This window comes from Mytilus trossulus, chromosome 14 (genome assembly GCF_036588685.1).
Source record: "Mytilus trossulus isolate FHL-02 chromosome 14, PNRI_Mtr1.1.1.hap1, whole genome shotgun sequence".
NCBI lineage: Eukaryota > Metazoa > Mollusca > Bivalvia > Mytilida > Mytilidae > Mytilus > Mytilus trossulus.
In genome coordinates this window covers 53925080-53942460 of record NC_086386.1, presented here as the reverse complement: position 1 = coordinate 53942460, position 17381 = coordinate 53925080, and the positions used below count along the sequence as shown (strand labels likewise).

General features: G+C 31.7%; 1 protein-coding gene across 1 annotated transcript; it reads left to right on the top strand.

Annotated features, from left to right (window-relative positions):
- The first annotated feature begins 3879 nt into the window (after positions 1 to 3879).
- Positions 3880 to 11284, top strand: LOC134697887 (uncharacterized). Its single transcript, XM_063560174.1, has 6 exons — positions 3880 to 3991; positions 7045 to 7216; positions 7557 to 7868; positions 10149 to 10203; positions 10885 to 10955; positions 11223 to 11284. The coding sequence occupies exons 1-6, from the start codon at positions 3959 to 3961 to the stop codon at positions 11282 to 11284; spliced, it is 705 nt and encodes a 234-aa protein (XP_063416244.1). The 5' UTR covers positions 3880 to 3958.
- The last annotated feature ends 6097 nt before the right edge of the window (positions 11285 to 17381 follow it).

The following is a 17381-nucleotide window of genomic DNA, read 5'->3' as shown; positions in this document are numbered from 1 at the left end:
TGTAAGGTATACAATATACATGTATATAATACAATTATAACTATACGGGTTTGACCTCATGAATCACAAAATGTCATTTGTGTATGTTCATATGCGGAATATGTGATGATATTGCACAGTTGATACTGTATTTTCAGGCCAATACAAATGAAATTCATTTCATTATCGTTGTTGTATTTAACTCTTGATCAAGTAGTTTCAGGTAAGCATATTTAGTTTAATTAATATCACCAAGTTACGTTTTATCTACATTGAAAACCTACTTTTGATATCGTTGAAGCTTAACTACAAAAAAAACCACAATGTATCCTTGACAATTTTATTTGATTGCATATTTCCTCATGTCAGTCTTAACTATATCCTACACCGTAAAATAACAAAGCAGAAATAGCCGTTATACTTTGTTTACTAGGACTCGTTGATTCTTCGAAAATGAAAAGGTGAGAAATAACTGCTGATTAAGATAAAACAATTTATCACGAAAAAGCATTAGTGATTATTTCATTTTGAGAACATTTATGAAACGTTTATAACTAAATAAACAATCAAATGGTGCCAAAAAATTGATATTGGTAATATGACTTAAAAAAAAGGAGGGGCAAAAGATATCAGAGGGAAAGTCAAAGTCGAAAACAAACTGCAAACGCCATGGGAAAAAATAAAACGACAAACAGACAAATAATAGTACAAAAGACACACCATAGATCACTAACGACTAAGCAACACGAACCCCATCAAAAACTGAGGGTGATCTCAGGTGCTCAGGAAGGGTAAGTAGATCCTGCCAAACATGTAGCACCAGTCGTGTTAAATTTCTTGCGACGTTATTAATAAATATAACGGGGTGGTTAACACTTTGTACTCTTCTGTTAAAATCTTTCGTTTTAAATACCGGTTATGTGTACCTGTTCTATTTATAGGAGGTTAACATACGATTTAGATAACGTGTTGTCCTTCTTTTAGAAAATATCAAATGCTAGGAAATTCAACAACAAAGAGAAATTTCAACGAAAGGAGTTTTAAAAGTTGTTTTTTTATTTTTATAAATTTATGTACTTGCTTTAAACCAAATCAACGTGAGAATCATAATAACTTTGGTAATTGCCAATGAAACAGCACAACAATAATAATACGACTTCAATCATTAATGAGACGACAATAGTTTTCCGAGGTTCAAATCTCGTTAATTAGTTTAAAAAAAGACATATCAAATTAGCAGACAAAACCTGCGGGAATCGCAAGATCTTCAAATGGAAGGCAATTAGGTTGGAAGACAGACAAGCGCCTACTTCAACGCATGTATAAACCTGCCATGTTATTCTACAGTCACTTCAATTGTCTATAGTTATCAAAGGTACCAGGATTATAATTTAGTACGCCAGACGCGCGTTTCGTCTACATAAGACTCATCAGTGACGCTCAGATCAAAATAGTTATATAGCCAAACAAGTACAAAGTTGAAGAGCATTGAGGGACCAAAATTTAAAAAGGTTGTACCAAATAAAATGGCAAGATCCGGTCAAATTCAGTTCGGACGGTTATTCTAATATTTAAAGAACTGTCACCGCGCAACTATTCGTGAGAGTAGCGAGACACCGACGCATCGTATTGGTAATTAAATTCGTAAGTGTGACCGTAACATTTTAGTCGTTCTTTCTCATAATTCTGAGTTTTTGTATTAAATTGGATAAAATGTACAAACAATGAACAATGTTTACATATAAAATCGTAATTGCACGGTAGATGAAATTCTGCATTTGTTAACACGCTTCCAGAATGCATCATATATTTTAAGTAAAAGATTAAACGGTTGACAACAAGTAAAGGTTGTATGATAATAACAATCATACCCTCAAGGGTTACTGGGGAATATAAATATGGTCACTTGTCGTCTCTCGACCGGCAGTCAAAACACTCGCCAAAGTTAGGCGTCCGTTTGGTTGTGTGGGATGTAAATTTTTGCGCCTGACCATTCTCATCTTTTACAAGACCTACGTATTGAATTTATTGTTAACATATACTCGTCCTGAACAATATTTGCCACTGGACGTAAAGCAATCAAGCAATAACGATTATACCAAATATGGTTGTCATTCAAAAGTCCAAAAGTGCTTTCGTAGGATCGCTTATCCTTTTGATAAAATTCTAATACGTGATCTTAAGCCAGAATCTGAGATGGCACCTTCCTTGATAGACATAGGAAGATGTGGTGTGAGTGCCAATGAGACAACTCTCAATCCGAATTACAATCTAATAAAAGTAAACAATTATAGGTCAATGTACGGCGTTCAACACGGAGCCTTGGCTCACACCGAACAAAAAGCTATAAAGGGCCCCCAAATTACTAGTGTAAAACCATTCAAACGGGAAAACCAACGGTCTAAGCTATATAAAAAAAGAGAAACGAGAAACACGTATAAATAACATAAACAAACGACAACTACTGTACATCAGATTCATGACTTAGGACAGGTGCAAACATTTGCAGCGGGATTACACGTTTTAATGGTACCAAACCTTCTCCCTTTTTCTAAAACAATGGCATAACATCACAACATAGAAAACCACACGATAAAATATCAATTGGAAGGCTTAACTCAATCAAAAACGTAAATTAACACACTAGAATGTTAAAGATGGAAAAAAATATGTTTTTCAAATCAACTTATTAAACAATTCACAGTCCATCGCTTCTTTTATAACAGGTGGGAATTGTAGGTTTAAATGTGAACATCTTGTATACTTAAATTTAGGTAGTTATTCTCTTACATAATATTTACTTGCCCCATGATTCACAGCGTTAATCATGTATTAATATAAAATGACAAAATTCTCTTTTTCAGAAGTTACTTGAAAGAAGCACTTAGAAGTAAAAAAAAATGAATACCAAACTAGGGTGAATGTAAAAAATGTTAAAATATTCTGATCATTTTATCACCTAAATTTACTATTGTAACAAAATGTATAATAAGACATACTATTCTACAAATTTCCAGACATCATACTGTAGAACAAATGATAGTAAACAATTTGGAAATGTAACATATCTCAACAATTTGGTTATGTGTCGTTTTCTAATTTATAAGTATTGGTATCACATTTTTCATCTAACTTTTGTTTACACTACCAGATTAAAAAGGAAGGAACATAACATGGTTAAGTGCTTATGTTAAAATTATCTAACGAATTTTGCCAACGTCTGTTATATTTCTTTTAACTAATATTGTATTAATATTTAAAAATCAATATCGCAAATGGTGTTATATCACAAATATTGCACTTCTATAAGTTTAAAAAATGTTTTTGATGTTTCAGATATAAATCTATAATATATCTTTCATACTCAATCCGGAGTATGGAAGATGGTATTCCGTTTGTCATCTTGAAAGTGTGATTCCAAAATTAAGGCAACAGTAGTATACTGCTGTTCAAAAGTCATAGATTGATTAGGTAAAAAAAAATCGGGTTTCAACCTAAAACCGAGGGAAACACATCAAACGACAATGTAAGACACACAGAATCGAACTATATTAAAGATATCAACTGTCATTTTTCTGGGCATTTAAAGAAGAAATGATGGGTTGAACCTAGTTTTGCCCGCTTTACTGGTTCCCTTTGTCACCTGAAACATAACTGTTTATATAATTAGCATATTGACATTTTAAACATAAGTCAGGGGCTTTAGTGTTCATGTGGCTTTTGTATTAAATACCTAATCAAAATTTTAACTTTTTAACAAAATAATATTGAAAAAATATTTACTAGAAAATAACATACATCTTGAAATTGGCTAACTTTGCATCCAGAATATACAAAAGTATTTAGAAATGTAAAGGGAAATGTTATAAACGTGACTAAGAACTGTAATGTACACTGAATGGTCAAATATCTTAACCATACATGTGTTAAATGTTTTTATTTTTAGATGGTAAAGACTATAAATGAAGAATAAACATTCATGAACATGTTCATCCTACTGACTATCTTTACGGTAAGTGTGAGATAAATCTAATACCTCTGTGGTCTTTTCTTCATATCTGTCTTGTTTCTGCTTGTATGGAATTATTTGCAAACTGACGATCATGCTTCAACTGTGATTTGAAGAAATTTAAACATTCCGAACAGCAAGAGGAACGCCCCACTTTCGGGTTTTTGGTACGATTAGTGTTGCTCATTCTTTGCTTTATTGTTTTGTGGACTATTATTCGTCTTTTCGTCGTTTTTTTTTTGTTACAATGCCACTATCAATTAATTCGACTTATGATTTTCAATAGCCCTCACCGTATTGCCCGTAATAAACTCATATGTATCCATAACAAGTAGATGAACTATTACCAGTGTTGAACCACAATAAATTTTCATCTTTCAAACTGGGTCAGATCTTACAGTTCTTGATAGATTTAACTATATCACTGACTTAAGAAGAATACAATATTTGCATTTTAACTCAACAACCACTCGAGATGATATTCAAGACATTCAACTTGACCATGTGTTGATGTAATCAATTAAAATGTCAATCAAATTATTTGTGACCAACTGGCCATTCATCATCAGACTATTTTTTTGTAATCTAATTCGTAGTTTAAGTCATTCATTTTGTACTAACTGAAACGACCAATGGTTAAACTGCATGAAATAGAAATATGATCTTTGAATCTGAGATGAATTTCCAGAAATATTAAGCAGATATAAACAGTATCACATGTAAAATCTTTTATTTCCATTCAAATAAATTTCTAGGTCAATTTTTTCATTCGTTTTGTTTTGAGTTTAAGCTTTTGATTTTGAAATTTGATAAAGGTCTTTTCGTCTTTAATTTGCCTTGCAGTCTTTTTTACACTGTTGCTGTTGGAGTAGTGATTCAAAAGAAAATTATTTGAGTTAAAATTGAAGCATATTAGACATGTTAGAGGCAATGTTCAGTAGTTTAACGATTTTCAATCTAAAAAATCAGTCATTCTGCGTCTTAAGGTAGATTTATGGTATAGCGCTATCTTCGATAGTACAATCCCAGTACAAAAATCGGTCTAGTGATTTTCCAAAATCCGCAAATTTGGAGACATAATTTCAATGTATTGGTAACATTGTTCATCTTTATTAAGAAAACTTGGTGATTAATTGTTTAACCCAAAATATTAAAAAAAAAATAAATAGTTTTTAGAATATTTTTTTTCAAATGAGCCATTTAAAAAGAGATAACTATTTTAATAAAAAAACTTTACTGGACTGATAGGGAAAATTTATAAGTTTTACTTGTAGCTAGAAAACAAGTAAGATGACACCATGTTTTTCTTTTTCTTTTCTTAAAACATTTTATAAAACCTATCTTCTCACAATTTATTTCAAAATTCTATCTTAACAAGGTTTTAAATAAAACTGGAAATCAACATCAAGTTTAGAAAACCTGCATTACTTCTTACTGCTTAACTTCATGATTTAAGTTCAATTATTTTGTAATTTGATGCTACTATAATTTTTTCTTCTTAGTTATTTTTTTCATATTCAACCTATTTATTATGATTTTAAGACATATTGTACATTATAACTTACTTTAAGAAATAGATTGCAAACATTTGATTAACTGAGTAAACCTTTTCATGTTATGTAAACATGAAAATAGTAATCAAAGGTACCAGTATTATAATTTAGTACGCCAGACGCGCGTTTCGTCTACATAAAACTCATCAGTGACGCTCATATTAAAATATGTATAAAGCCAAACAAGCCAAACAAGTACAAAGTACAAGAAGTTTATAAAAATGACCACATTATTGATATTCAGGTCAACACCGAAGTGTTGACTACTGGGCTGGTGATACCCTCGGGAACGAAACGTCCACCAGCAGTGGCATCGACCCAGTGGTGAAAATAGTTATCAAAGGTACCAGGATTATAATTTAGTACGCCAGACGCGCGTTTCGTCTACATAAGACTCACCAGTGACGCTCATCTTAAAATATTTATAAAGCCAAACAAGTACAAAGTCGAAGAGCATTGAGGATCCATAATTCCAAAAAGTTGTGCCAATACGGCTAAGGTAATCTATATCTGGGATAAGAAAATCCTTAGTTTTTCGAAAAATTCAAAGTTTGTAAACAGGAAATTTATAGAAATGACCACATTATTGATATTCAGGTCAACACCGAAGTGTTGACTACTGGGCTGGTGATACCCTCGGGGACGTAACGTCCACCAGCAGTGGCATCTTAGGAACTAAACTTACCCCATGCATGCATGGAAGAAGGCAACTAACGTTAACTTAGTCAAGCTTGCATGGCCTACACAACAGACTTAGTCCATGCATGCATGGACGAAGCAAGGCAAATAACGTTGACTTAGTCCATGCTTGCATAGACTATCACAACAGACTTAGTCCATGCATGCACTAAGTCTGCCTGAATAATTGAATAATTTCCAATGTCAATATAAAGTTAGTTTAGCTCATGCATGCAAGAACTAAGTAAATTGTGTTAGTCCATGCAAGCTCCTAAGTTTTTATGTCTACATAACATGAAAAGGTTTAGTCATACTATCAAGTGTTTGCAATTTATTTCTTAAGGTAAGTTATAATGCACAGGATGTCTTCAAATCATTATGAATAGGTTGAATATGTAAAAATCAACTAAAAAAAGAAAAGAAAAGATAATAACATCAAATAAAAAAAAATGATTGAACTAACATCATGAAATTAAGCGGTAAAAAGAAATGAAGGTTTTCTAAACTTGACTTTGATTTCCAGTTTTATTGAATACCCTGTTTCTTATAGATTTTTTTCTATGCACACATATGTGTTTTTTCATGAACAATTTAACCCAATTGAAAGTGATATCCTTATCCTTAGTTAAAAAAAAATATTGTAACAGTATCCATATTACCGCGTATTTTATTTGGTCTACCAACATTTCTGGCGAGTGTTGTATAGAACGGTATACACAATTATGAGGCTATCACCTTCGGGCGTTGTTTGTTCTTAGATTTTGATGGAAAAATTGCTAAATTATTTTACTTTTTATTGACGAATACGCATTTATCTTTTTGTAGATGTTATTCCTAAATGCAGCATACGAATTCACCTGTCCATCACAGGCACACTGGAATATTCGGGCAAAATCCATGTGTGATCCTCCAAGAAATTATACCTGTTTATTTAACGTAACTTTTAGAGTAAATGTATACAGAGAAAGATGTAGAAGACCTAGACTTTTAGCACCTGGTAAGCCTGTCTAATATCTAAATATGATTTCTGTTAGTACTAGCATGTACGTTAATTGAGTTTTGAGCTTTATTAGGGTAAAAAAGAATGTAATATGTCAGATATGCTTTACAGGAACAGGTTTATTTTCATAAAACTAAAAATGTTTGAAAAACAATCAAAAAGGACGAAACGTTTCTTCAATGAATAAATGTCGCTATAAATAATTATTGTATTTCAACGTAAATGAATTTATTTTAAAGTGACAAATATAGCGAAATATTACTTTAAAACCATTTATAAAAAAAAGTGTATTCATGGACGCATGTTTATTGATAACTTTCTTTACTTACCCTTACAGGTCATAAATACGTCTTTCAGCCTGACTTAAACAAAGCAACATGTAGTGAAACTCGATATCAGCCTTTTAATTTTGACACTATTGGGTACAGTGACTGCGCCTATCAAAAATCACTTTGTAACAGTTTAGGTCAGGAAGCATATACACGTACAAGTACGAATGCAACGGTCAACAAAAAATGTATTTGTAATACCGATGGAGGATATGGATTTGTCAGGAAATCGCAAAACCAATATTACTGCAATCCTTCAACTGAAGATTGCTCTTGCTATCAAGTAATTAATCCATACAACAAAACAGGTGGACAGAAAGGTAAATTTCAGTTATCTATAAGAGAGATTTAAATTGTATTAAGATGCAATGTAAGAGAGCACCAGGCAGGAGTGTTCAACAAAATATATCTTTTTACAATTTTTTTTCTGCAAGTTTTGATATGACAGTTTATTTGGTGGATTTTCATTGAAATATATGGGGAAAAAGCCAATTACTTACAGTTTTAATCTATTCATAGCAAGTAGTATGTAAAAATTGTTAAAAATTATAAAAATCAAATATTTAAATGAACAAGAGTTTTGAATTATTCACAATATTTTTATTTAATACAAAAAGGTGTTTCTTTGATAATTTGGTAAAAAAAATCAGTACAATTTAGTTCAAAGCTAGAAGACATCTGATCATGGAAGAAAAGAACAATTTCATTGACAAGATTGGCATGGTCTATGTTCTGCATCTTGTGACACTGGATTATGATAATTGACTTATATAATGTCTTTTTCCATAACACAATGTAACATAGTTCCTATTGACCTTTATTTGAACATGACACCTAGGTTGAATGCCTATCATCTTATTTATATTTTGGTGTATAGAAACTATTTTTTTTTTTGCATTTGACATATTTTTAAAACAACACATGAAACAAACCTCAAAATAATGTCATTAGTGACATGGTGTTTGACAGTTGACCTTATTAAGTTCCTAGAAGTTTATATGTATATTTCCTCTGTGACTCTTTACTTATATCAAATGTATACACGTGTAAGTCACAGAAACACCTTATAAATGAAACTATAGTCCAAACCTACCCCTCACACAATTAAGTAGAATCAAGAATGGAAACAGGGAATACGTCAAAGAGATAACAACCCGACCAAAATGTACAAAACGACCCAAGGCCAACAGTGGGTCTTCAATACAGTGAGGAACTTCTCACACAGAGCTAGATATCTGATAAATGTGAAGGGCTCAAGGTTACTAAAATCACACAACCCTGTAATTTCAGCAATTGCAACTAGCTGTATCAACAATAAAAAATCTAATGACACCTGAAAGATTAAATGTCTCCTGTTATTGCAAATTTTTCCAAATGCCCATGTACAGATAGGGTTAAATTTTCCAAACAATCATAGTTACCTGTAGTCCGGCTAAATTGTTCCTGTGACACACCAAATTTCCCAACAACAAACAATTTTATTCTTCATTAAATCATATACAAATGTGTAGATGTATATGCAAATATCATGGAAATGTAAAGTTAACGGTAAAATATACTAAAAATGTACAGTAGACTTCTACTTCTTCTTCTTCTTCTTCTTCTTCTTCTTCTTCTTAGTATAAAATGTTTTAATTTTTAAACATATGTATGCTTGAAAAACTTAAAAAAGCAGCTTGGGTCTTGCGAATTAAAAATTTAAATCCCGGTATCTATGATGAGTTTAATATTATATAAATTTGAATTGGTCGACTTCTTAACAACTTTCCTGCTTCAGAAATTAACAAATAAACCGATACCAGAGATGTTAATATCGTTTCCTTATCTTTTCATTACAACTGTTTACATTATCAAATATTTGTTCTCTTCGGAACTGTCTTTGTTGAGATTTTAAACACACGAAATTCACTATATAAGCAGTAAAATTTACTTTGCAATAACAAATGACCCATTTTGACTGTTTAATGTGTTATTTTCTGACTTAGCAGAGTGTACACAATGCAAAAACACATTTATCTAAAAAGGTTGTTGAACAAAATTATATATGTTGACAACTAATATACTCTGTATATTTATTTAGTTGAACGTTTGGACTTTTTGGAGATCTGAAGAAAAAAGACATTTTGTTTAATTTATGAATTAATATTTCTGATGAAACGTTTGCTTCTTTTGTTTTGAAAAAAATTGGAATATATTCAAAATTATAATTTTTTCTTTTAGTTGAGAATGTTTAAGATATGATCAATCTTTATTTGTAAATACATATTGGCCATTCAAACTAAAAGTTTCAGTAAATTGAAGGCCTTTTTGTCTGATTTAATAAAAAAAAGTCTTGTTTTTATATTTGAAATAGCTCTCGCCTCGGCATAGCCTTTTTATGCGGATGCCGCGCCAGGCAATTAAAACTCAATCAATTAATAAGCAATATACTAGTAACGTGTAATGAAAAGAAATTAGTGAACTTGCGAGCATGCTCGATGTGAAACTTATTTTCTACCGACCATTAGAACTGTCTGATTAAACAATCAGCTGTATACCGCTTACAGAGAGAAAAAAACTTTTTATAAGAAAACCAAACGTCTTATTTATATATATTTTAGGTATCAAATGTTATGAAGAAAAGACAATGTGGAGAGGCAATCACAAAAAAGATATGTGAGTGGTTTTTATTTTATTTCTCCAATTTTATGCCTTTATGATGTTCATTTTTTTACATTGATTTATATATTCATATACAGTCATCATGTCTTTTTAAAGTAATTTAAAAGGAACAAATCTAAGTTGTCATGGTGTGCTAATGATTGATTGATTTTTGGTTTCTAAACCTCCAATTGCAAATATTACATGCATGTTCAGGAGATCAAAATAAATACATTATATAATGTAAGATAGGCCATCCCGGATTAAGAAAAATTGAACTACCATGGGGAAATGAATTTATATAGGATAGGGACAAAAACAGTTTGAAAAGCTCACTTACAGTCTCCTAAAAAAATCGTTGGAAAGATTCTACATGTGCAAAACCATGGAATTCTATTTACACGAGGCTACGATTAAACGTCCCCTTTCTGACTATACATGGCTGCGAACTGGTTCAACCTGCATTCCAAACTGACGTCTTTTTTGATGTTTTAACTGCCAGAGTTCATTCAATCTATCCCCTAGTCACCCTGCGTAAATGCGCAAATGAAAATCTTCTCATAAAGATTGTTTGGATATTTCATAAATCACCACATGAATAAAAGTGTTATGCTCACTTGATAAAATTTTAAACTATATATGTTTAATATTACGAGTAAATTTCTGATTTGATCTGTAAAAACTATTTTTTTATAGATTAAATGTATCGACAATAACGATCTTTGAGTTTGACAACTACAACTATAACCTAAACTATGTTCCAAGGAGTAAGTAAAAACCTGATACAGATAATTTGAATATAAAAGTAAAGGAAAATGAAGATAAATTGATATAATCATTTTTTTTGCTCTGCAATTCATCGTTATATTATAGTATGACGTATTTCAAGTTTGTTTATTTTCGTAAAAAGGAATAACAATTTTCGCATAACAGAAACCACGTGCGTTTCCTTTTTTCAGCATTAAAGAGTAAACTTGACCAAGATAATGTCGTCCAATGCAGAACACTTTCAGTTTTATATGTTATAATTTTAGATGAGTATCGCATCGAAGCAGTTAAATGTGTTTTGATAGCGTCTTTCATTTACTGTAAGTAATTAACGACAAGTTTTTTATAAGAAAAATTCAGAAGTACATTTGTTTTTATATATGCCTTTTTTCAACGTGTTTAAAAGAGTCTACGAGAAATTCATTGTCCATACAATACAAGGAATCGTGCAAAGAACAATACAAATGTCCAAACATTTTGTGAAGAATATTTATTGTGCATATCGAGTAGATATATAAAAATAATAGGTCAGCAAACAATAATCAAACCAAGGAAATGATGTTCATGCAGTTGACAGTCGTTGGCCTAACTCTGTTTTAATAATTAATGGAAAAAATGCACTAAAATCAATTCATACCTGAACTAATCAATAATTTCAAGTACCTGTAAACATCAACGTCGATTTTATAATTGTTTACACTTTTGTTCAATGATTTTTGTTGTTGTTGTTCAAGTTACATGATAGAAAAAAATACATACTATTCATTTATGCCACAAAATCAGTACATGCACAGCCTTAAATGAAAATACTAATATCAAATAAACAACTATTTATTTCTGCATTAGAACATACTCACCCCTTCTCGTCCAATGAAAAGTCAGTTTTTTTCCCTCTTATTTTCATAGTACATGGTTTTCCATGCACTATGAAATGCTTTACATGAATGACTTTTCAGTGTCAGTTAATTATGAAAGTGAACTCTTAATAGATGCTCTAACGAAGTGTACAATTTCCCACGGCATTTTCCTTTGGATATATATACGTGTACCATAAAAAAAAATGTATGAAAATTTGCAAAATTCAAAATGTTTTGTTTTCCTATTTGGTCTTTCATCTTTAATCAGTAGTTTTTTTATCCAAAGGATCTTTTGGAATATGTTGTTTGTGCTGTTTTTAGACCCTTCTACAACGAAATTTGTTTGACATGCACACGTATAAAAATTGCGGTTTTTATCCAACGCAGTCATAGGTTTGAACGTAGTTTTCAATTTAGACTCGTTTATATTTTTTTGTTTGGGCATGTATCATATTTTCCCTCCGGTTTATATGATCCGTTCATCCTATATATTGACTCTTAAAATTCAAGAGTTAATCTAAAAATGAGGGTACTTTCTCTAAAAATGAGGGTACTTTTTTTGGCCTTCCAAATACCGTTTCGATCCCTAACATCACTGAAGAGACATTTATTGTCGAAATCCGGATATGGTGTACTAAAGAAATATTGACACCGAATGTTTGTGGCACAACATCCTGTCCACAAGTTAACAATTTTATTATTTTTCTGTGACGTATTAAATTTATATTAAGATCCATTTTGTTACAACTTGTGATCAATTTTATTTGGCAATCGCCAATGGCAGTCAGCAGGGTTAAAGAACATCAGTTGTTCGACCTGTTAGTCAAATGCGTTTTGTTTAAATATACTTTTTCACTCTTTTGGTCTTTTGGAAAATGTTGTTTGTGCTGTTTTTAGACCCTTCTACAACGAAATTTGTTTGACATGCACACGTATAAAAATTGCGGTTTTTATCCAACGCAGTCATAGGTTTGAACGTAGTTTTCAATTTAGACTCGTTTATATTTTTTTGTTTGGGCATGTATCATATTTTCCCTCCGGTTTATATGATCCGTTCATCCTATATATTGACTCTTAAAATTCAAGAGTTAATCTAAAAATGAGGGTACTTTCTCTAAAAATGAGGGTACTTTTTTTGGCCTTCCAAATACCGTTTCGATCCCTAACATCACTGAAGAGACATTTATTGTCGAAATCCGGATATGGTGTACTAAAGAAATATTGACACCGAATGTTTGTGGCACAACATCCTGTCCACAAGTTAACAATTTTTTTTTTTTTCTGTGACGTATTAAATTTATATTAAGATTCATTTTGTTACAACTTGTGATCAATTTTATTTGGCAATCGCCAATGGCAGTCAGCAGGGTTAAAGAACATCAGTTGTTCGACCTGTTAGTCAAATGCGTTTTGTTTAAATATACTTTTTCACTCTTTTGGTCTTTTGGAAAATGTTGCTTGTGCTGTTTTTAGACCCTTCTACAACGAAATTTGTTTGACATGCATACGTATAAAAAATGCGGTTTTTATCCAACGCAGTCATAGGTTTGAACGTAGTTTTCAATTTAGACTCGTTTATATTTTTTTGTTTGGGCATGTATCATATTTTCCCTCCGGTTTATATGATCCGTTCATCCTATATATTGACTCTTAAAATTCAAGAGTTAATCTAAAAATGAGGGTACTTTCTCTAAAAATGAGGGTACTTTTTTTGGCCTTCCAAATACCGTTTCGTTCTCTAACATCACTGAAGAGACATTTATTGTCGAAATCCGGATATGGTGTACTAAAGAAATATTGACACCGAATGTTTGTGGCACAACATCCTGTCCACAAGTTAACAATTTTATTATTTTTCTGTGACGTATTAAATTTATATTAAGATCCATTTTGTTACAACTTGTGATCAATTTTATTTGGCAATCGCCAATGGCAGTCAGCAGGGTTAAAGAACATCAGTTGTTCGACCTGTTAGTCAAATGCGTTTTGTTTAAATATACTTTTTCACTCTTTTGGTCTTTTGGAAAATGTTGTTTGTGCTGTTTTTAGACCCTTCTACAACGAAATTTGTTTGACATGCACACGTATAAAAATTGCGGTTTTTATCCAACGCAGTCATAGGTTTGAACGTAGTTTTCAATTTAGACTCGTTTATATTTTTTTGTTTGGGCATGTATCATATTTTCCCTCCGGTTTATATGATCCGTTCATCCTATATATTGACTCTTAAAATTCAAGAGTTAATCTAAAAATGAGGGTACTTTCTCTAAAAATGAGGGTACTTTTTTTGGCCTTCCAAATACCGTTTCGATCCCTAACATCACTGAAGAGACATTTATTGTCGAAATCCGGATATGGTGTACTAAAGAAATATTGACACCGAATGTTTGTGGCACAACATCCTGTCCACAAGTTAACAATTTTATTATTTTTCTGTGACGTATTAAATTTATATTAAGATCCATTTTGTTACAACTTGTGATCAATTTTATTTGGCAATCGCCAATGGCAGTCAGCAGGGTTAAAGAACATCAGTTGTTCGACCTGTTAGTCAAATGCGTTTTGTTTAAATATACTTTTTCACTCTTTTGGTCTTTTGGAAAATGTTGTTTGTGCTGTTTTTAGACCCTTCTACAACGAAATTTGTTTGACATGCATACGTATAAAAAATGCGGTTTTTATCCAACGCAGTCATAGGTTTGAACGTAGTTTTCAATTTAGACTCGTTTATATTTTTTTGTTTGGGCATGTATCATATTTTCCCTCCGGTTTATATGATCCGTTCATCCTATATATTGACTCTTAAAATTCAAGAGTTAATCTAAAAATGAGGGTACTTTCTCTAAAAATGAGGGTACTTTTTTTGGCCTTCCAAATACCGTTTCGATCCCTAACATCACTGAAGAGACATTTATTGTCGAAATCCGGATATGGTGTACTAAAGAAATATTGACACCGAATGTTTGTGGCACAACATCCTGTCCACAAGTTAACAATTTTATTATTTTTCTGTGACGTATTAAATTTATATTAAGATCCATTTTGTTACAACTTGTGATCAATTTTATTTGGCAATCGCCAATGGCAGTCAGCAGGGTTAAAGAACATCAGTTGTTCGACCTGTTAGTCAAATGCGTTTTGTTTAAATATACTTTTTCACTCTTTTGGTCTTTTGGAAAATGTTGTTTGTGCTGTTTTTAGACCCTTCTACAACGAAATTTGTTTGACATGCACACGTATAAAAATTGCGGTTTTTATCCAACGCAGTCATAGGTTTGAACGTAGTTTTCAATTTAGACTCGTTTATATTTTTTTGTTTGGGCATGTATCATATTTTCCCTCCGGTTTATATGATCCGTTCATCCTATATATTGACTCTTAAAATTCAAGAGTTAATCTAAAAATGAGGGTACTTTCTCTAAAAATGAGGGTACTTTTTTTGGCCTTCCAAATACCGTTTCGATCCCTAACATCACTGAAGAGACATTTATTGTCGAAATCCGGATATGGTGTACTAAAGAAATATTGACACCGAATGTTTGTGGCACAACATCCTGTCCACAAGTTAACAATTTTATTATTTTTCTGTGACGTATTAAATTTATATTAAGATCCATTTTGTTACAACTTGTGATCAATTTTATTTGGCAATCGCCAATGGCAGTCAGCAGGGTTAAAGAACATCAGTTGTTCGACCTGTTAGTCAAATGCGTTTTGTTTAAATATACTTTTTCACTCTTTTGGTCTTTTGGAAAATGTTGTTTGTGCTGTTTTTAGACCCTTCTACAACGAAATTTGTTTGACATGCATACGTATGAAAATGCGGTTTTTATCCAACGCAGTCATAGGTTTGAACGTAGTTTTCAATTTAGACTCGTTTATATTTTTTTGTTTGGGCATGTATCATATTTTCCCTCCGGTTTATATGATCCGTTCATCCTATATATTGACTCTTAAAATTCAAGAGTTAATCTAAAAATGAGGGTACTTTCTCTAAAAATGAGGGTACTTTTTTTGGCCTTCCAAATACCGTTTCGATCCCTAACATCACTGAAGAGACATTTATTGTCGAAATCCGGATATGGTGTACTAAAGAAATATTGACACCGAATGTTTGTGGCACAACATCCTGTCCACAAGTTAACAATTTTATTATTTTTCTGTGACGTATTAAATTTATATTAAGATCCATTTTGTTACAACTTGTGATCAATTTTATTTGGCAATCGCCAATGGCAGTCAGCAGGGTTAAAGAACATCAGTTGTTCGACCTGTTAGTCAAATGCGTTTTGTTTAAATATACTTTTTCACTCTTTTGGTCTTTTGGAAAATGTTGTTTGTGCTGTTTTTAGACCCTTCTACAACGAAATTTGTTTGACATGCACACGTATAAAAATTGCGGTTTTTATCCAACGCAGTCATAGGTTTGAACGTAGTTTTCAATTTAGACTCGTTTATATTTTTTTGTTTGGGCATGTATCATATTTTCCCTCCGGTTTATATGATCCGTTCATCCTATATATTGACTCTTAAAATTCAAGAGTTAATCTAAAAATGAGGGTACTTTCTCTAAAAATGAGGGTACTTTTTTTGGCCTTCCAAATACCGTTTCGATCCCTAACATCACTGAAGAGACATTTATTGTCGAAATCCGGATATGGTGTACTAAAGAAATATTGACACCGAACGTTTGTGGCACAACATCCTGTCCACAAGTTAACAATTTTATTATTTTTCTGTGACGTATTAAATTTATATTAAGATCCATTTTGTTACAACTTGTGATCAATTTTATTTGGCAATCGCCAATGGCAGTCAGCAGGGTTAAAGAACATCAGTTGTTCGACCTGTTAGTCAAATGCGTTTTGTTTAAATATACTTTTTCACTCTTTTGGTCTTTTGGAAAATGTTGTTTGTGCTGTTTTTAGACCCTTCTACAACGAAATTTGTTTGACATGCACACGTATAAAAATTGCGGTTTTTATCCAACGCAGTCATAGGTTTGAACGTAGTTTTCAATTTAGACTCGTATATATATATATATATATACAACTCGTCTAAACATCAACAGAATAAACCAAACACAAAACGGGTAAGGACATAGATGAAATGATATTTATTTAATTTATGTACTGACAGACTGCTGATATATAAAGCAAAGAATTGTTTTCGAAGAAACACAATACATGTAAATTTATCAATAAGAAGTAAACTTTTAATGTTGAATGGTCTGAATTCAAATATTCATACAGAGAGTTCTATATTTATAAACAAAAATCAAATTTCCAAGGGGATTTATATAACATTGTGTTGCTTTTTCAAATAAAAATAAAATACAGATAAATAAGTATTGCATTTTACCTGAAGCAGGCGAATCTTTTTGGTCCTCACACACTATGTCAGTGCTATTTCATTCCATCCATTGGAATGACCATTACCTATGTTTTACATTTAGTTCATTCATTTGTCATTATAAAAAGTGAACTCTTATTTAGATTTGAATGTTACAATGGGTAAGGATAATTTTGTAAGGTCACTCGAAAGTGTGAATATGTTATAACTTCGCCT